Here is a 21,551-nt window from a genome sequence, read left to right as displayed (position 1 = left end):
TTCTCAAAATATTCAAGATCAAGACTAAACTTTCTGATGTCCTAAATGTATAATTCAGTGTATTGGAAATATAAGAGTCTAGTGAGAATCACAGACTTTATGTAAGAAGCTGGCAGGAAAAGATACATTAGCCTACAGATAAGATTTGTAAAGTGGAGTGTTAAGCCTGAAAACTGTAAATGTGAATAACAGCCGTAGGCGTAATGGCATCCAGCGTTTCTGTGCAACTTTACTATGCAGCTACGCAAAATCAAAACTATGCAAATGCGGATGTGTATTTGAGGATTTCTATATAAGCACAATTGGGGCAAAATGTGCAGAATGGTCTTAGACAAAGTGCAGGATATCGGAGTGAAAAAAGTACTAAACGTAAGGCTACTGTCACGCTTGGCGGGTGTAGCAAGCGTGACGAGGTGCATTCAGTCTTCTGTGCGTCTGATGCACAACAAAACATAGAGAGGGGAAGGGCACTACCCGCGGGATCTCCTAGTATACAGAAAACTGTACCAAATAACGTGAGAGAAAGGACGTATACCAAAACGGGATCACCACAAGGTCAAGTTTATATAAAGAATATACTTTATTGTACAAAAAACCACACGTCCACACCAGGAGTGTAGCACACACAGAAGATAGTTAAAAACACTTAAAAAGCCTGTGGCATATAAGAACTATCACGTTGGGAAACAATGCATATAATTATAAAGGATATATCAATACAACAATCTACAATGTTAACAACCTCCCCTAATGCACCATACACATATAACATTACATTACATTGATGTTTCACTATCCAAAAGATGGTATATAAGAGGTACTGTGTTGTCATCAAATACACAGTATTACAATCTAGGATCCTAGACCATTAGCTGGCTGCATAATTCTGACTGTGATAACAAAGGCATAACATAACCAATGATCCAGTATAACCCAGAGTGGCCAAGGTAGTTGTCCTGAACCAAGCCTATAGAGTATCCTCAGTCTATACTCACTATCGGTGAGATGCCAGCCAGATAGAAAACACCATACAAAATAGTGGTAGCATAAGGAGAGGGTTTCCCACGGGATAACCCCACGCGTATCGCCACCTCTAAGGGTGGCTTCCTCAGGGGAAAAAGAAAGCTGTGTACCGCTTCCGTGTGTGCCCTATATAAAGGGAGTACATTAAGACTCACCGGTGCCGCAGCTGGAGAATCTCATGTGTCTGCAGCGTTCTGATGGCGGCCGCCATCTTGCTTAGGTCATGTGACATAGAAGAATACAAGAATACAGCCCCCGGCTCCTACTGCGCATGCGCCGACCAACAGATCAAACGGCGCTTATCAAAAGTGTTAGTATATAGCGCTAAACATGTTTAGCTGTAGGTATATGCTTTGACGACGCTCGGCAAATACATTTATACTTATTGTTCGTTATTTATACAAACACATTCATACAGCGCCAGCTATCTAATATATATCACATGACATGGGAAGGGAGACACCTTCATCTCACACTGCGCATGCGCTAGAGAAAAATGCTTAAAGCGCTGTCAGAATACAATCAAGCACAGCGCATGTTATAGATACTGTATAGAAGCGTATGGTACAAAAATATCCTTTAGGTACACATATAAGCAGACTCATGTAATGCAGGAGCATGGGGTCACCATGAATTTCACAATAAGCGCAGACTTACACAACGAGTAGAAGGAAGAGGTAGAGGAAATAGCCACTGGTACACAGTATTTTAACCCTTTAGGGGATATATAGTTAAATATGAGAAAGTGGTAAGCTGCTATTCCCATATGTATCCTCCAGCAGATTCTGTGCACATATATCGGACTCGTCCATCAACTATATAATGAAAGAGAAGGGGGCATTAACCCTGCAAAAAGTGCACCCATAAACATGGTAGAGCTGTAATCAAACATGACAGGTGGAGGAATGTCACGTGGCCCCGATGGGCACACAGATATACAGCCCAATAGTAGGAAGACAACCTCATATCCATGATTCAATATTCTGCCCTATATAAAGGGCTAACTAAAGTTATGTCAAGTAATAGTGAGGCAAGAAGCAAGGATCCAGATTACGACAGATGCTCCACATAAAGTGAGAATCATTTATCAAATATCAAACATGTGGCAGAAGGTATATACATCTCACGGACACGATATAATTATAATCGCCTTCATTTAAATAGTGCAGGCAAAGAGGGTCATTAGAACCTCCCAAAAACAACTGTTTTCAGCAAATGCTGTGAACCAAATAAGACTCATTCATCAAGTAAGAATTGAGTAAAACAGATTATTAGCCCACAGGAGGCATACCCATATATAGGTGCACAATTCTTGGTCATAAGTCACAACCCTAAGGGGGTGACACATGGCCGCAATAACTATACGGATATAACCCTCAGTAATATGAAGGCCAGGTCTTATCCGTGGCCCATTATTCCACCCTAAGAGTAAAGCAAACTGCAATCATATCAGGCAAGTATACAATGGAGCAGAGAGTAGGGATCCAGGTTACAGCAGGACCACACATAGGGTGAAATTCATTTGTCAATCGTGCAGTAGATGGTACATAACATTACCCTTTCTACATTAAAGGGGGGCACGATCAAAGAATATAATAAGAGAATTCAGTCTCCATGCCTGTCCCGCCAACAGGATACGTCCACTGACCATACCCATTCTAACAATACTGGCGAACATTTTGGACTCAACTAACACATATAGAGTGGATAGTGCAAAGTGTTGTCCCATCAGGGGATGCATTTCGGCAAAATGAAGCTCCATCAAAAACATTAAGACATAGAGCACTAATAGGGAAGAAAAGTTAACTTCCAAAAGTCTGCAGGTTTCTATATAAATGCAGGAGGACAAGTCCAAAGTTATGTTTGGTATGATTCCCTTCATTATCGTAGTCCTTATTATTTCTTCATTCCACAACATTATAATCTGATTGTTGTCCTTAAAATCTCGTTGTGGCAAGACATGGTGCTCCGTTGGGACCGATCAACAGTACAAAAAGGATGAAGAGACGATCTCATATATGGGGTCCGGTATCTTCTTCGTTTCCTGTTCTTTCTCATCCTACATCTAGGATATCACTCTTCTCCCTCCATTTGCTCGAATTTCTCATCCTGGTAAGTATTGGAAACTAATAGGGAGAGGAAACGAACAAGATGAAGAAGTAGCATGGTGTTATAGAAACTCACAATTTCAGATGGTATTATAGAATCCGGTATAAAGTAGCTCTTCATTCAAGCCATGCGGGACTAGACTCTTGAGGGTATAAATCTAATAAAGCTTTCACCCAACGCACGTTAAAAATGGCATTCCCAAGGGACAGTTCATGAGGGTGAAAAGGAACTGTAGTGTTAACATCGATTTCGAGTCACATGCCCTTGATTTGACCAACAGATTCTACAAAAGGGGATACCCGAAAAGAGTGCTGTCTGGAGCTCTACAAACCTGCAAGACTATGGAACGACGAACTTTACTCCAACCGAGAATACGGAAAAAACAGACGACAGTGAGTATCATCACACCCTTTAATAATCAGTGGCAAGATCTCTATGGTTTGCTCCACAATAATTGGGATATCTTGCGGAGTGACAAGAAGCTGATTCCCTTTTTGGGTGAAAAACCCAGACTTGTGGCAAGGAGGGCCCAGAATTTAAGGGGTATCCTCTCTAGTAGCCACTTTACTAGACCAAAATTGAGTCTAGGTACTGGTGTAAAACTGAGAGGAACCTTTCCCTGTGGAGCTTGCACGGTGTGCCCTCACATGGTTGCTGATGACCATATTTCTCTACCGATTCCTCCTAGGCGAATTACTTCTGGGGCTTACTACAACTGTCAGACCAGGAATGCAGTCTATGTCCTTATCTGTAGCTGCCCCAAACTGTATGTGGGCGAAACCACACAAGAGGTAAGAAGGAGAGTCCAACAGCACTTTTCAAGCATTAACACGGCTAGCACAGACTTAAAGAAGGGTAAAGTACTCACCTCAGTGGCTGCCCACTTTCTTACCCATCATAGAGGACAATTCAATACAATCAAAGTATTGATTGTTGATTCTGTTAAACAGAACATTAGAGGTGGGAACTGTACTAAGGAACTCCTACAGAAGGAGTCCCGTTGGATATATACCCTCAAGAGTCTAGTCCCGCATGGCTTGAATGAAGAGCTATTTTATACTGGATTCTATAATACCATCTGAAATTGTGAGTTTCTATAACACCATGCTTCTTCTTCATCTTGTTCGTTTCCTCTCCCTATTAGTTTCCAATACATACCAGGATGAGAAATTCGAGCAAATGGAGGGAGAAGAGTGATATCCTAGATGTAGGATGAGAAAGAACAGGAAACGAAGAAGATACTGGACCCCATATATGAGATCGTCTCTTCATCCTTTTTGTACTGTTGATCGGTCCCAACGGAGCACCATGTCTTGCCACAACGAGATTTTAAGGACAACAATCAGATTATAATGTTGTGGAATGAAGAAATAATAAGGACTACGATAATGAAGGGAATCATACCAAACATAACTTTGGACTTGTCCTCCTGCATTTATATAGAAACCTGCAGACTTTTGGAAGTTAACTTTTCTTCCCTATTAGTGCTCTATGTCTTAATGTTTTTGATGGAGCTTCAGTTTGCCGAAATGCATCCCCTGATGGGACAACACTTTGCACTATCCACTCTATATGTGTTAGTTGAGTCCAAAATGTTCGCCAGTATTGTTAGAATGGGTATGGTCAGTGGACGTATCCTGTTGGCGGGACAGGCATGGAGACTGAATTCTCTTATTATATTCTTTGATCGTGCCCCCCTTTAATGTAGAAAGGGTAATGTTATGTACCATCTACTGCACGATTGACAAATGAATTTCACCCTATGTGTGGTCCTGCTGTAACCTGGATCCCTACTCTCTGCTCCATTGTATACTTGCCTGATATGATTGCAGTTTGCTTTACTCTTAGGGTGGAATAATGGGCCACGGATAAGACCTGGCCTTCATATTACTGAGGGTTATATCCGTATAGTTATTGCGGCCATGTGTCACCCCCTTAGGGTTGTGACTTATGACCAAGAATTGTGCACCTATATATGGGTATGCCTCCTGTGGGCTAATAATCTGTTTTACTCAATTCTTACTTGATGAATGAGTCTTATTTGGTTCACAGCATTTGCTGAAAACAGCTGTTTTTGGGAGGTTCTAATGACCCTCTTTGCCTGCACTATTTAAATGAAGGCGATTATAATTATATCGTGTCCGTGAGATGTATATACCTTCTGCCACATGTTTGATATTTGATAAATGATTCTCACTTTATGTGGAGCATCTGTCGTAATCTGGATCCTTGCTTCTTGCCTCACTATTACTTGACATAACTTTAGTTAGCCCTTTATATAGGGCAGAATATTGAATCATGGATATGAGGTTGTCTTCCTACTATTGGGCTGTATATCTGTGTGCCCATCGGGGCCACGTGACATTCCTCCACCTGTCATGTTTGATTACAGCTCTACCATGTTTATGGGTGCACTTTTTGCAGGGTTAATGCCCCCTTCTCTTTCATTATATAGTTGATGGACGAGTCCGATATATGTGCACAGAATCTGCTGGAGGATACATATGGGAATAGCAGCTTACCACTTTCTCATATTTAACTATATATCCCCTAAAGGGTTAAAATACTGTGTACCAGTGGCTATTTCCTCTACCTCTTCCTTCTACTCGTTGTGTAAGTCTGCGCTTATTGTGAAATTCATGGTGACCCCATGCTCCTGCATTACATGAGTCTGCTTATATGTGTACCTAAAGGATACTTTTGTACCATACGCTTCTATACAGTATCTATAACATGCGCTGTGCTTGATTGTATTCTGACAGCGCTTTAAGCATTTTTCTCTAGCGCATGCGCAGTGTGAGATGAAGGTGTCTCCCTTCCCATGTCATGTGATATATATTAGATAGCTGGCGCTGTATGAATGTGTTTGTATAAATAACGAACAATAAGTATAAATGTATTTGCCGAGCGTCGTCAAAGCATATACCTACAGCTAAACATGTTTAGCGCTATATACTAACACTTTTGATAAGCGCCGTTTGATCTGTTGGTCGGCGCATGCGCAGTAGGACCCGGGGGCTGTATTCTTGTATTCTTCTATGTCACATGACCTAAGCAAGATGGCGGCCGCCATCAGAACGCTGCAGACACATGAGATTCTCCAGCTGCGGCACCGGTGAGTCTTAATGTACTCCCTTTATATAGGGCACACACGGAAGCGGTACACAGCTTTCTTTTTCCCCTGAGGAAGCCACCCTTAGAGGTGGCGATACGCGTGGGGTTATCCCGTGGGAAACCCTCTCCTTATGCTACCACTATTTTGTATGGTGTTTTCTATCTGGCTGGCATCTCACCGATAGTGAGTATAGACTGAGGATACTCTATAGGCTTGGTTCAGGACAACTACCTTGGCCACTCTGGATTATACTGGATCATTGGTTATGTTATGCCTTTGTTATCACAGTCAGAATTATGCAGCCAGCTAATGGTCTAGGATCCTAGATTGTAATACTGTGTATTTGATGACAACACAGTACCTCTTATATACCATCTTTTGGATAGTGAAACATCAATGTAATGTAATGTTATATGTGTATGGTGCATTAGGGGAGGTTGTTAACATTGTAGATTATTGTATTGATATATCCTTTATAATTATATGCATTGTTTCCCAACGTGATAGTTCTTATATGCCACAGGCTTTTTAAGTGTTTTTAACTATCTTCTGTGTGTGCTACACTCCTGGTGTGGACGTGTGGTTTTTTGTACAATAAAGTATATTCTTTATATAAACTTGACCTTGTGGTGATCCCGTTTTGGTATACGTCCTTTCTCTCACGTTATTTGATGCACAACAAAACACACAAGAAAAGGGGGGCACCGGGGACACAAAATCAACGGAGACCCTGGAACTAGAGAGAGGGGTAGGTGGGTACCTCCTATCCTCACCTGCAGCTGTCCCTCCTCTCTTCATCAATCCCTATACAGTCTCTGCAACTGTCGCCGAACAGGAACCTGGGACCCTTGGAAGACCCGAGAGTAGCCCTGACTAGTAAGGGGCAGGTGGGTTCACTAAACCTCCCCGCTGCACTAACAACATACCAGGGAAATAAAGACAAATGGGGAAAAAACAACCAAAAGGATATAGAATGAGCACAGGAACTTTAACTGCAGAACCTTCCTCAAAGGCGGCCAGAGACCAAATGGCTTTGTATCTTCAGCAGTGATTGCTGGGATACACCACTATTTAAAGGTGAAGGGAATGACTACAAAGTGAGTGCAGCTGAAAACACTCAGCATGGAACATGCATGGAAAGGCTGGAAGAGAAAAACTGACACTTAACCACTTCAGTGCCAAGAGAAATGAAACCCATTTAAATGAAGAGAGCCAGATGAGAGGCTCTAGTCCAAAGGCTGTCACTGGTCTCATGCAGGAAGACAAACGTGACAGCTACATTCCCACCATCAGTGTTTGTTGAGATTTTGACGCACCTTAGTTTACTTGCATTTTTTTTCATTGTGTTTTTGACGTTGCATTTTTATCTTGTTTTTTAGGTTGCATTTTTCGTTTCTGTTTGGTTTGTCATCCTTTAAATAAAGCCGTTTTGTTCATGAAACTTCCTGGTATTGACATTGTTAGGTGCGGATTACATGCATTTTTTTATGTATTTTCACTGCATAAATGCATTAAAAATGCTAGTGAGTTTTTTGCCTGTGGATTTTTTGTATCTAATGCAAGTCTATGAGGACATTCCACACAGAAAACAGTGTTCCCGCAAGTGAAACTGAGATGCTAGATAAAGGCACCGCAGGAGACACAGTGACCGTGTTCGAAATGGAAAGCTAGTAGTTTCATAAGCAAGATCTCTCTTGATTAACTGATTCCTTAAAGATGCAAAAAACGGGATATTGCTACGCGACCGTGGAAAAATCCAGATAAGATGGTGATTTTTATTGTTGATGCGTTTCTGAGAGCAATTTCTCATGTGATTTTTGTCCTGAAGAAGGAGAAATTGCTCTCAGAAACTGTCCCTAATACCAGAGGTACGTCTGATGATGGCAAGGTCTGAACTGCCAACATAGCCCTAGCTCCTAAATAACATTGGTATAATACCCCCTCACTCCCAACCTAGGTAAGGCCAGGAATTGAGTTGTTAATCCCACACAAAAGACAGACAGGGAGAAACCAAAATGCAAATGTGGCACCCTGGACTAGCCAGGGGCCACAGGTAACAACACACACACAACCCCACCCCAAGCAGATCACATCAGTCATCTCCAGTGAGACCTGATTTCCTCCCTCGGGTTCAGACAGACACACCAGGTGGGCGGAGTCAGGCAGATGGAGACGCCCACCAAGGAGTCTAGCTGGTCGGAGGCAGGAAACAACGGAGACAAGTCCAGGCAGAGGAAGAGAGAGGACGTCTGCAGAGAGGCAGACGCAGACTGGGGCCTAGGTTGGAGCCTAGGGCCCTCGTGTAACCAGTGAGGCAGACGGTAGTGGCCGTCTGCGGGAGCCGGGAACACAGTCTTGGTGGAACCGTGGGTAGCCGGGACAGGATGGTGGCCCGTCCGGTTCCGAACCGGGGAGCCAGCTGGAAACCGGAGTACAGGAGGAGCGTACAAGAAGGTGCAGGAAAGGACTTACACTACCCACCTGGGGTCAAGGGAAAAAAACCACCGCAGCCGCCTGTGGGACCCGTCCTTCCAGCCGTTTGTTTTACCAGAAACTCCGTGTACGTTACTGGCTGAGTGAGTACCACTGTGCCGTCTGGCACTGCGCTGCCCCCGCGACCCTGCACCTCGCCAAGCCCCGCAATCCATCTCCCAGTCATCATCATCACCGGGCCCCGGTACCACCAAAATCCCCCTACCCACGGAGGGGAGAGAAACATCCCAGCTGCTCCCTGTCATCGCTCCCGGGAACCCCGTACAGAGCAGCGGTGGTGTCTCAACCTCACCACACACTGTGGGTGGCATCACAAACCGACATCCCAAACCCCAACAAACTACCCCTTTCACTCACGGGCGAGGAGCGCCGCTTAAATCCCCGGGATCCGGCCCACCGCTCGAGCCACCGAGCAGCAGCAGCAGCCAGACCCGAGCCGCAAGCGCGGTCGAGCAGCGCACCCCCCGCCCACGACACAAACTCACAGCAAACACTCATAGAGGTATAGACAAAACATGCTCAGGAGGTAAATAAAGAAAAGGGAGGATATAAGAAAAAAACAAAAGTATTTCCACAACACACCAGACTTGCATACAGCAGAACACTAGAAGCTGGATCACCATGCAGAATGACTGGAATCACATAAGCTATTATCGGCGAGGAAGAGTAGGCTCCACCATCTTTTAAAGGGTGGAAGTGTTTTAACCTACTCGTTGCCGGGACGGGAGGGCAGATCCTCTGCGTTGTCACGGGGTGACCTGGCCCGGTTACGTTGCCCCGAGGTGTACAGGAGGGAGGATTGGAGGGTGGCAGGGAGGACGGAGGTAGTAATTGGGGGTTAGGAAAGTCTATTAGGATCGTGACGCCACCTGTGGTACGCGGCCAGGGATGGGGGCCACCGCTGCAGGGTGTCTCACCGGGTCAGATATTAAATGCAGCTGAGATGGTGTCGCTCTCCACAGGCGGAGCGGGATTACCCCAGGGAGGAAAGTGGGGGCTCCAGCCGATCTCGGATCTGTGAAAGGTCAAGTCCGGTGTGTGTGTCAGCCTGTGAGCTCTCTTCTCATTTTGTGCGCTAAGTATCTGACACCCGTGGCGTGAAGCACTTGAGGGTCCCGGTGTCCGTAAAGTGTGTCCCGTTCTATATGCTGATAGCACGGTTATGGGGCCGGTCCTCAACCCCGAATCCTATGTGCTATTTGCTGGAGACTCGTGGGACGGGTTCGGTGACTTTTCGTAGCCATTCCCTGCTACCCTTGCAGAGTTGGTAGACAACGTGAAGTATGCCTGCCCTAGAATTCTGTATCCCGACAGCACCAGTCCTGTGGAAGCAGCTGTGTTGAATGCCTTGGCCCACAGGGCTGCTCGCGGCACGGAACTCTTTGTTGTAGTGGTGTTGTGTGTTCTGTTCCAGTCGCTGCCACCAGCTTGTTCACTATTCTCACTAGGTCAACCTGCTCTTCCCACTGTGTTCCTAACTGCCCCTGGTGGTTGCTTCTCCCTGACCCTTAGGGGTACTTTACACGTTGCAACATCGCTAGCATCGGCTAGCGATGGCGAGCGCGATAGTACCCGCCCCCGTCGCACATGCGATATGTGGTGATTGCTGCCGTAGCGAACATTATCGCTACGGCAGCTTCACATGCACTGACCTGCTCGGCGACGTCGCTGTGACTGCCAAAATATCCCTCCTTCAAGGGGGAGGTGCGTTTGGCATCACAGCGACGACACCGCGACGTCACTAATCAGCCGGCCAATAGAAGCAGAGGGGCGGAGATGAGCGGGACATAACATCCCGCCCACCTTCTCCCTTCCACATTGCCATCGGGACGCAGGTAAGGAGATGTTTGTTGCTCCTGCGGGTTTACACACAGCGATGTGTGGAGCTGCAGGAACGACAAACAACATCGTACCTGCGGTCGACCCGACATTATGGAAATGAACGACGCTACACAGATCAACGATTTTCAACGCTTTTGCGATCGTTTATTGTCGTACCTAGGATTTACATGTTGCGATATCGCTATCGGTGCCGAATGTGTGTCACTAACGACATTGCCCCGACGATATTTCGGAAGCAATGTTGCAACGTGTAAAGCCCCCCTTAGTCTTCAGTCCAGTAGATATGGGGAACCCCTGATGCGGTGGCATCCTGTAAACCCACCGCTGTAGTGACCCCCTACTGTGATCCGACCCTGGCCCAGTCCCTATTGGGGAGGGCAACCCACTGACTGTATGTTTGTGTATGTGTAAACCAGCCTCGACCTTCCTTGGACCCAGGATGAGTACTACACCCTAATGGGGGTCCAGTACTCTGTGGCGCCTGAAGCCGCAGGGGCGCCTTAGAGGCAGCTGTGATAAGCCTACAGAAACCCATGACCCAAGCAGCAATTCACAGGCTAGCAGGAATTAACTCCTGCTAGATGGATCACAAGTAAGCACACAACAGGTTGACGCCTGTCTCTAACTGAACAACTCATAGAGCACCATGTGGCATGTTAGACTCTGCAGTGTGAACAGAGTCATAACACGCCATGACACCTAGTAAGCCCAGACCCGAACACCGTGTGACAGGTCTTGTGCAAATATGCAATTTGCCTACTTACGGACACATTCCGACAAGACTGTATCCAGCCTCGCTCTATACTGTAGGTTTGCACTGAGCAAAGCTACACCCGAGTCCTTCTAGCTTGGCATGTTCTTGCATGTATGCAAATAACATACTTGCGTTTAGTACACGCCACTCCTGCTGCCGTCACGGGAGAATTCTCACAGCCAGCAGTGCGCGCAATATTAGGATTCACAAGGCTGCAATCAAATAGAGTGACTACATACATGTAGCCTGAGGCTGGACAACCCCTTTAAAATTGATTAGTTGCTTGATATTTTTGATATTTTTTGGTAATATTTTTTTCTTTCAGAATAATTAAAGGAGATTTCCGTGCACACAAATTATTGTAATGACAATGTTAAATAAAGATATTTTATAATTTAATTGCTGTTAAAATTGTGTTCCATGTCTGATCTGTCACATGTGGTCATATAACCTACAGGTCTTTTCTGCTGCAGTCAGAAAACCAGACTACAGAGTTTTCCTGTCTGTATTTTAAACATAATGTAGCCTGTCAGCCAAGCACAGCCCTACATACAGGTGGCAGGCTGCAGACAAGAGCTCTTAAGCCTGCTTTACACGTTGCAATTTCGCATACGATATCGTATGCTATTTGCAACACCCCCATCGTATGTGCGGCACGTGCAATTTGTTGAATGTGCCGCACATACGAGTAACCCCCCCGTCACACATACTTACCTTCCATACGACCTCGCTGTGGGCGGCGAATGTCTACTTCCTGGAGTGGGAAGGACGTTCGGCGTCACATCGACGTCACGCGGCAGCCGGCCAATAGAAGCGGAGGGGCGGAGCTGAGCGGGACATAAACATCCCGCCCACCTCCTTTCTTCCGCATTGTGGGCCGGGAGCCGCAGGAGGCAGGTAAGATCTGTTCATCGTTCCCAGGGTGTCACACGCTGCGATGTGTGCTACCCCGGGTACGGTGAACAATCTGACGTGCAATTCTAGAGACAGGTACGATGTGTATGCGATGAATGTTTTACCGTTCAATCGCAATCGCACGTACCTGTCACACACTGCAATGTACCTTACAATGCCACATGTGCGTTACTTACGACGTGACCCCGCCGACACATTGTAAAATACCTTGCAGCGTGTAAAGCCAGCTCTAGAGCCGTGGCCAGCAAGTTGTAAGTGACTGGGTATGTGAACAGGACGAGAAGAAGTCTCAGAAGCAGTACAGGCTCCACAGAGAATAATAACTATTGTCATCCTGTGTCTGGTGAGAGGGGATGGTTTGGGGTGTTCCAGAGTCCTGGAATACTGTCATGACTCCACTCCGGAATTCTAACTGGTGATCTCTGATTTTATTGGTTAGTTTCCCTCTTGGTTGGACCACAGCATGTTTTGTGTTGGTCCAGCTGGTGAAGAATCTCTCATCTTTCTTTCTTATTCTCTTCCTTCCTGTTTCACTTCTACTCAGGTGTGTGCACTTTCTCTTTTGATTTGGCCAATCACTATTCTCATCCCTCAGTGCTGGCTATATTTCTGGATGAATGATTGTCTGGAGACCCAGCTCATCGGTTTAAGGTGTTCTTGCTGAGACATTGCTATTCCCTGGAGTTTGTTTGTGTGACTCCCTTCCCAATTATCTCCTATCTTGTTGCATTTAGGTTTGGGAGGGTTTCCACATATTCTAATATTCTTTTTGGTTTCCTGTATTCCACCATTCCAGTACGACTGTGTTTGCACGTTCCTAGTCTTGTGTCTAACCCTCCGCTTGTTTGCACCTCATTTATGTTTATTGCTATACTGTATTTATGTTACACTTGATTTATAGCTTAGGGTGCAATTAAGGATCAACGTCTCCAACTGGGGGTGCCACTAATTAATCTTAGGATCTCAGGCAAGGACAAATTAGAGTCTAGGGCAAGTGCTTGCCTGGTTTGGGACCTGTGGATTTCTGGCTTTGCATCTCCCCTGGTTTGTCCATCCCAATGAGAGTGTTAGGCTGCTTTCACACATCCGTTTTTTGCCATCAGCACGACTCACTTCAGTTGCTGTGTGGAGCTCACAGTGAGCGTCGGTGTTCTACGGCCGCTCCTGTCAGCTTCCGATGTAGCAGAGCTGAAAGCGTCGTGGGACCTCGTGTATATTATGCCGACCTGGAGGGGTATTTGGGGATTAATAAAGTGGTGAAAGAGGGTGTTTTTTTCTTTTATTTCAAATAAAGGATTTTTCGGTGTATGTGTTTATTTACTTTCACTATAGATTAATCATGGAGGGTGTCTCATAGACGCCTGTCATGATTAACCTAAGACTTAGTGGCAGTTATGGGCTGCCATTAACTCCTTATTACCCCGATTTCCACCGCACCAGGGCAATTCGGGATGAGCCAGGTAGAGTCTCGGGACTGTCGCATCTAATGGATGCAGCAATTCTGGGCGGCTGCAGGCTGAAATTTCTAGACTGGGGGGCTCCCCATAACGTGGGGCTCTCCATCCTGAGAATACCAGCCTTCAGCCGTGTGGCTTTATGGCTTTACCTTGGCTATATCAAAAAAAGAGGGGGACCGCATGTCGCTTTTTTTATTATTATTTATTTTACTGCACTATATAGACCCGCCCACCGGTGGCTGTGATTGGTTGCAGTGAGACAGCTGTCACTCAGCATGGGGGCTCGTCTGACTGCAACCAATCATAGGTGTTGATGGGCGGGGGAAGCAGTGAATACTAGATGGACTAATGAGCTGCCGGCATTTTCAAAAGCAGGAGAAGCCGCCAGAGCACTGTAACAGCTTGCATTGCCGCGCCCGTGATCGGTGAACGGTGAGTATAAATGAGGGAGGGAGAGAAGACCAACAGAGAGAGCGACCGACACATCGACAGAGAGAGAGAGAGAGAGACTATTTACACAACATCTGGGGATGCCCAGAAACAAAAACCGGATCATCGTTGGTTTCCTGCATATGTCAGCTGACGCCGAATCCAGCGCCCATAGGCTTCCATTATACAACATGCCGTATGGTGTTGGATTCGGCGTGGTCTGTTTTTTCTCCGCAGCCAAAAAACGCTGCATGCTGCGGTCCTTTCCGGCCGCCGGACAACAATCTTTCGCAGGATCCGGCGGACGCCGCATGCAACGCAAGGCCAACCGGCACAATCCGGCCCTAATACAAGTCTATTGGGGATAAAATGGATCCGGCGCCGGATCTGTTTTATCCGTTTTTTGCCGGCTTGTGCCTGATACTAAAAAACTGATGTGTGAAAGCAGCCTTAGCGTTCAGTCATAACATTTTACATTAGAATATGTGAATACATTATATGACTAATTCCTCCCCTATAATACCCTGAGCCTGCATGGTGCCAGTGTCAGCGCATGGAACATTATTGACTGTAAGAGACAATAATGACAGTACATACTTGGTGAAGTGGAGGGAGTGACTGATTGTGCAGCTATTCATTCATATATAGCATGTATCGGAGTCTCAGGATGGTGGTCTATAGGTAAAGTGTGTGGGACATATTCAATCCTTGCAAAGAATCCAGAGCGCACTGCCTCCTGGGAAATGTAGTCTAAAGGAGAGACAGGAAGTTCAGAATGTAAATAATAACAGATTATAAGGATGGCTGCAAAGGGCTAAAAAGGAGGTAAAAATGGAAAATAATGATAAATCGGGCTATTTGTGGACCCAATACAAGGACAGGGATATATTTTTTTTATTTCCTGGAAAACCTCTTTAACTTGCTACATTTCACTTTTCACATTTTAAATAAATCTATATATTTTTTTTCACAGATGATCTTAAAAAAGGTTCCATACAAAATGGTGCAAAGTCAAATCTTCCGAAGCCTTGCCAATCTGGCCTTCGCCCCCCTGGCTACTCCCGGTTGCCAGCAGCAAAGCTTGCAGCTTTTGGATTTGTCCGGAGCTCCAGTGTGTCCTCACTGTCAAGCAATCAGTCTAATGACAGCACCCAGAGCGATCACAGCAGGACGACTAACAGTGAGTTCACAATAGTCTGTGAAATAGCCGATGTCCTAGTTTATACACGTCGACTTTATTATAGTAATTAAATATTTTTCTGATTGGTAAGACATTGTATAAGACAGGAGACTTTACCTTATTAAAAATGTAGCTCTATAGATGGATTATATCCAGGGTCACAAATTATTCTGTGAACTGATGATTCTTTCAAAATACTAAGCGGCACCGAGCTCAGTTTCCTGGCGCTGATAATGAGTTAATGAGCCGGCCATTGGGAAAGATATCTTGGTAATTAGAGATGAGTTGATTGATCTGCGGAAGATAAACTTTAAGTTGAATTTCTTTAAATTTGCCGTTTTATGCCAATTCAAGCATTCTAAGATTTGATTTGTGATTTCGAAAAAAAAGCATCAGAGAGCAGGCTAACATCATGTTGCGTGGACGCACGGCCTCCATATAATGCCCTGCAGCTATAACAACTGGCAGATTATCATGCCCTGTACAGTGGGGGTAGTCCTGGGGCCGTCATGGATCAGCAGTTCCCAATGGAGCACATTTTGTACAGCAGAGTTGTTTTTAATCTCTAGAGTCACTATGTAAGTTTCTCCTGTAGAGTGTAAGCTCCTGTGTCCAGCAAGGATCCTCTCTATCTCTGTTGCCTGTAAAGTGTAAGCTCTTACGGTTAGCGGGATTCTTCCTCTTCTCCCTCTTGTGTATCTTCTGAACTTTCAAGTATAGACATCAGCGCAAATCAAATTGTGGGGGGAAATTTGATGAGCTTGGTGAATTGGAATTTCAAAATTTCCGCTCATCTCTATTGGTAATATATCTAGATATAGTTAACACAAAAATGTTAATAAACGGAACCTGTCACCAGGTTTTTCCCTTGTGAGCTGCGGCCACCACAAGTCAACCCTTATATACAGCTGTATTTAAGGAATGCTGTATATTAGAGCCCAGGCCGCTCTGTAGCATGTAAAATTCACCTTTATAATACTCACCTAGGGGACACTCCGGTCCGGTGGGAGTCGCTGGTCTTGGTCCGGTGCCGCCTCCTTCTTGAGCGATCACCGTCCTCCCGCCCAGCTCCATGTGCATGACGAGTCCTGCATCACCCAAAGAGTGGCCTCCATTTCGCTCCTGCGCAGGCAAACTTTGATCTCCCCTGCTGAGGGTAGAGCAAAATACTGTAATGCGCAGGTGTGAGAAAATGTCAAAGACCTCTAGCGCATGCGCACTACAGTACTTTGATCTGCCGTCAGCCGGGCAGAGCAAAGTACGCATCTGCATGAGTGTAATGGAGGCCTGTGTGAATGACGCAGGACGTGTCATGCACACAGGGCTGGGCAAGAGGACGGCAATCCCACTAAATTGAAGAGGCACCGGACCAGAGAGCAGTGACACCCATCGGACCAGACCGCCCCTTAGGTGAGTATAATAAAGGTGTTTTTGCATTATACAGAGTGGCCTGGGCTCTTATATACTGAATTCTGTAATGCTGTAATGCTGACCTCACTGGTGGTGGCCACAGCTCACAAGGGAAAAACTTGGTGACAGGTTCCCTTTAAACATTTTAGGGAATTAATGGTGTTTGGTTGAGTGTTTGGGATTTGTTAATGATGTCATTAATGTAGAATATGTTACAGATTTTCAATCATACGGTCATAGCTTTGTGCAGTAAAGAAAACAGAATGATTATGCTCAGATATGAGAATTTCTAAATGTCATGGCATTCGTCAACTGCATGAATGCTTTAACAGAAGATGATACACTTTGTAGTTTTTATAGTAGATATACAATAATTCCATAAATATCTGACATAGTGGGGACCTAACTTTGAGACCCTCAACTATATGAAAGACAGTGCTGTCCTGATCTTGCAAGTCAAGCATACTCAAAGAAAGTTTTCTATACACCTCTTGATTTGTGTGAGTTTTAGTAGTAGGTCTCCCATCTAATAGACTCCCACTTTATCATATGGATAAAGTATGAATGTACCTTTTACAATCACATTATTTCATATACAGCAAGAAAGGTAATGGACCACCTGTTTGTCACGAGGTGACTGTTAGGATAGTGGCTCCTATGCTGTCCCTCACACTAAGGGACCCTAGGCTATTCCTAGCCTCAGGGTTACTCCTCATTGTGGAGATGCCTGAGTCCCATTCCTACCTATGCTCCTGACCAGTGCTACTCTTATATCCCTCTCCCACCAGGGAAGTATGGGGCGAGAGTGCGATGGAAAACAGATAAAGACAGACAAGGGAAAACCAAAACTCTGACACACTGCACACATACAAGAGACAATGAGCGACTCTGGAGTAAAGCAAGAGCAGGAAGGTAATAACAGAAAAGCAACAAAGGTTAACTCCACAACTGCAATCAGCAACAAGTATAACAGCCAACAAATAGTCTGGATCACAACACCTCACAAGACCAACTAAGAAAAACTATAGCTGACATAGGTGGAAGAATCTATCCAGCATATATAGGAGGGGAGCAGAGATGATTAGCTCCCCCATAACATGTGATTAAAGGTGAATAACAATCAGACTAACAGAAACTAACTCTTGCCAGCCTGCTGATGAATTACTACTCTGCAGGTCGACGCCTGAGTCTACCTACATTGATCATAGATACCAGAGAAGTTATTGGACAGAGTGTCAGAATCTCTTGTCTGAACAGCACATGATGCCGCCATGACAGTTAGTGAAGCAAAACTGGAGATTCCCTCTTCTTTTCGATCCTTAAGAGGGCCTTTCATCATCTATTACATGGCCAAATTATGATAAAGTGGCTGAAGAACTGAATAAAACATTTTTATTTTTTTAGTTTTTCTCATCTTTCTTTGCGGAGATATTAGCTTGTAAAGTTTATAAGTTAATTTATACTATTTCCCAAGGGGGCATTAGCAGAGAATTTTGTTTGGGGAAGAATACTTTTTTCCCTGTATAACATTGCCCAATCATAAGCAGGCAGCATCAGGCAGGAAAAAAACATGCTCCCAGAGAAGGTCAAAACCTAATTTGTCTGTGTGATATAGTAAGGCTGATGTGTCACAGGTCACGCCTAAGCCCGAAATGAATAGGGGTTGAAATGAATAAATACAAACTCTAATATTTTCCTATAAAACTACTGTATGTATCGATCTAACCAGTAAACACTGCTCTATAATGTACAGCCTACATCCCAGATTGTGAGTTCATTGTAACCAGTCCAATTTAAATCATATCTGTAAGAAGATTTTACAATACAAACTGTATACATTATTAAAATAAGATCTCTTAGACGATGAGGCTGATGTATTTGCTTCAAAGATATAAGTCAGAATGGTTGTATAATCCTGTTTTTCAGATGATCATATTATGAGTGCAGCTAAAGTGTGAAATAGCCTATGAGTCGCAGTATATTCAGTCTCTGCCTACCCAGGCTCACAGCTGCAGCTTGTACTGAGCAGTGTGAGATCTCAGCAAGGAGGAGGGACACTGAGGAGCTGAAAGTCAATCTAGTTCTCTAGAGATTGAGATAAACTGATAAAGGGTCATACAGTCATTCTCACATGGATTTTCATAGTAAATATACCAGCCTCATTATGCTTAACAGATCTATATAACACAATAGGCTGTTTGTATGGGGAAATCTGATGAAAAATGAGCTTTAAAGAGGACCAACCACCAGGATTTTCCTATATAAACTAAAGCCAGTGCTACACTGGCACTATCATGCTGATTCTATACATCCCTTTAGTTGTGAGATCGGATGTATAGTTTCTGAAATACAGGCAAGTAAAGTTTGTGAAATGCACTGTTATTTGATTGATAGGTGCAATGGAATATCTAATATGTGGGTCGAGTTTTGCTAGTTATTTCCGCCCCCATCCTTCCTCCCTCCTGCCTTCCCCTATAATAACAGAAACAAGGGGAGGCAGGACAGGCAGGCAGACAGAGGCGGGAATAATTATCACAACCCGACCCACCTATTAGATATTCCGTTGCACCTATCAATCAAATAACAGTGCATTTCACAACTAAAGGTACAGTGCCTACAAGTAGTATTCAACCCCCGGCAGATTTAGCAGGTTTACACATTCGGAATTAACTTGGCATTGTGACATTTGGACTGTAGATCAGCCTGGAAGTGTGAAATGCACTGCAGCAAAAAAGAATGTTATTTTTTTTTAATTGTGAAAAGTTGATTCAGAGGGTCATTTTTTATTCAATCCCTCAAACCACCAGAATTCTGTTTGGTTCCCCTAAAGTATTAAGAAGTATCTCAGGCACAAAGAACAATGAGCTTCACATGTTTGGATTAATTATCTCTTTTTCCAGCCTTTTCTGACTAATTAAGACCCTCCCCAAACTTGTGAACAGCACTCATACTTGGTCAACATGGGAAAGACAAAGGAGCATTCCAAGGCCATCAGAGACAAGATCGTGGAGGGTCACAAGGCTGGCAAGGGGTACAAAACCCTTTCCAAGGAGTTGGGCCTACCTGTCTCCACTGTTGGGAGCATCATCCGGAAGTGGAAGGCTTATGGAACTACTGTTAGCCTTCCACGGCCTGGACAGCCTTTGAAAGTTTCCACCCGTGCCAAGGCCAGGCTTGTCCGAAGAGTCAAGGCTAACCCAAGGACAACAAGGAAGGAGCTCCGGGAAGATCTCATGGCAGTGGGGACATTGGTTTCAGTCAATACCATAAGTAATGTACTCCACCGCAATGGTCTCTGTTCCAGACGAGCCCGTAAGGTACCTTTACTTTCAAAGCGTCATGTCAAGGCTCGTCTACAGTTTGCTCATGATCACTTGGAGGACTGTGAGACAGACTGGTTCAAGGTTCTCTGGTCTGATGAGACCAAGATCGAGATCTTTGGTGCCAACCACACACGTGACGTTTGGAGACTGGATGGCACTACATACGACCCCAAGAATGCCATCCCTACAGTCAAGCATGGTGGTGGCAGCATCATGCTGTGGGGCTGTTTCTCAGCCAAGGGGCCTGGCCATCTGGTCCGCATTCATGGGAAGATGGATAGCACGGCCTACCTGGAGATTTTGGCCAAGAACCTCCGCTCCTCCATCAAGGATCTTAAGATGGGTCGTCATTTCATCTCCCAACAAGACAACGACCCAAAGCACACAGCCAAGAAAACCAAGGCCTGGTTCAAGAGGGAAAAAATCAAGATGTTGCAGTGGCCTAGTCAGTCTCCTGACCTTAACCCAATTGAAAACTTGTGGAAGGAGCTCAAGATTAAAGTCCACATGAGACACCCAAAGAACCTAGATAACTTGGAGAAGATCTGCATGGAGGAGTGCGCCAAGATAACTCCAGAGACCTGTGCCGGCCTGATCAGGTCTTATAAAAGACGATTATTAGCTGTAATTGCAAACAAGGGTTACTCCACAAAATATTAAACCTAGGGGGTTGAATAATAATTGACCCACACTTTTATGTTGAAAATTTATTAAAATTTAACTGAGCAACATAACTTGTTGGTTTGTAAGATTTATGCATCTGTTAATAAATCCTGCTCTTGTTTGAAGTTTGCAGGCTCTAACTTATTTGCATCTTATCAAACCTGCTAAATCTGCAGGGGGTTGAATACTACTTGTAGGCACTGTATGTATAGAATCAGCATGATAGTGCCAGTGTAGCACTGGCTTTAGTTTATATAGGAAAATCCTGATGGTTGCTCCTCTTTAATCTTGGATCATTCGTGCTACAATCCAGATAATACTATAGATAATAAATTGAATAACTTAAAGACATTAGCAAAACAAAAAGAGCTCAGCAAAAATTATTGACCGGTACCGGTCAGATATCCCAGACTCTCATTATACAGTGTGTCCACCCCTATCCTGTCCACCGCCATTCCCTTGAGAACGGCGGCAGCTATAGGCATAGAAGTGGTGTCTAGGTATAGTAAAGTAGCCATGCGCTACGCAATGAAAGCACCGATAGAGCCACCTGGTGGAAAACAACGGAGTTAGCATTTTTATCTCGAAAACGGAACGAGATAGAGAAATGAAAGTGAATTAAAAAATTGTAGGGTATCATCAATTCAATACAAATCGACACCTTCCATACAGAAAGGCAATGATATGAAACCCATGACCCCCCCCCCCAAAACATTGAATGCTGGTCACGCATATGGCGCTCATTTAACTTTGATGCTCAAAGTGGCCACCGTCAGCTGCAATGCACATCTGGACTGTGGACAGCATACTGTATCTTGCTGCACGTTGTACAATATGG

At 44.7% G+C, this 21,551-nt stretch overlaps 1 protein-coding gene across 3 annotated transcripts in view; it reads left to right on the top strand.

The window, feature by feature from the left end:
• Positions 1–21,551, top strand: part of MTUS2 (microtubule associated scaffold protein 2) — a 927,516-nt gene that overhangs the window by 423,455 nt on the left and 482,510 nt on the right. For all 3 annotated transcript variants that reach the window (XM_075337361.1, XM_075337362.1, XM_075337360.1), the window contains exon 4: positions 15,111–15,317. In XM_075337361.1, the coding sequence (XP_075193476.1) occupies positions 15,111–15,317 (207 nt within the window). The remainder of the gene's footprint in view (positions 1–15,110; positions 15,318–21,551) is intronic.

Source organism: Anomaloglossus baeobatrachus, chromosome 2 (genome assembly GCF_048569485.1).
Source record: "Anomaloglossus baeobatrachus isolate aAnoBae1 chromosome 2, aAnoBae1.hap1, whole genome shotgun sequence".
Lineage (NCBI taxonomy): Eukaryota > Metazoa > Chordata > Amphibia > Anura > Aromobatidae > Anomaloglossus > Anomaloglossus baeobatrachus.
This window is presented reverse-complemented; position numbering and strand designations above follow the sequence as displayed.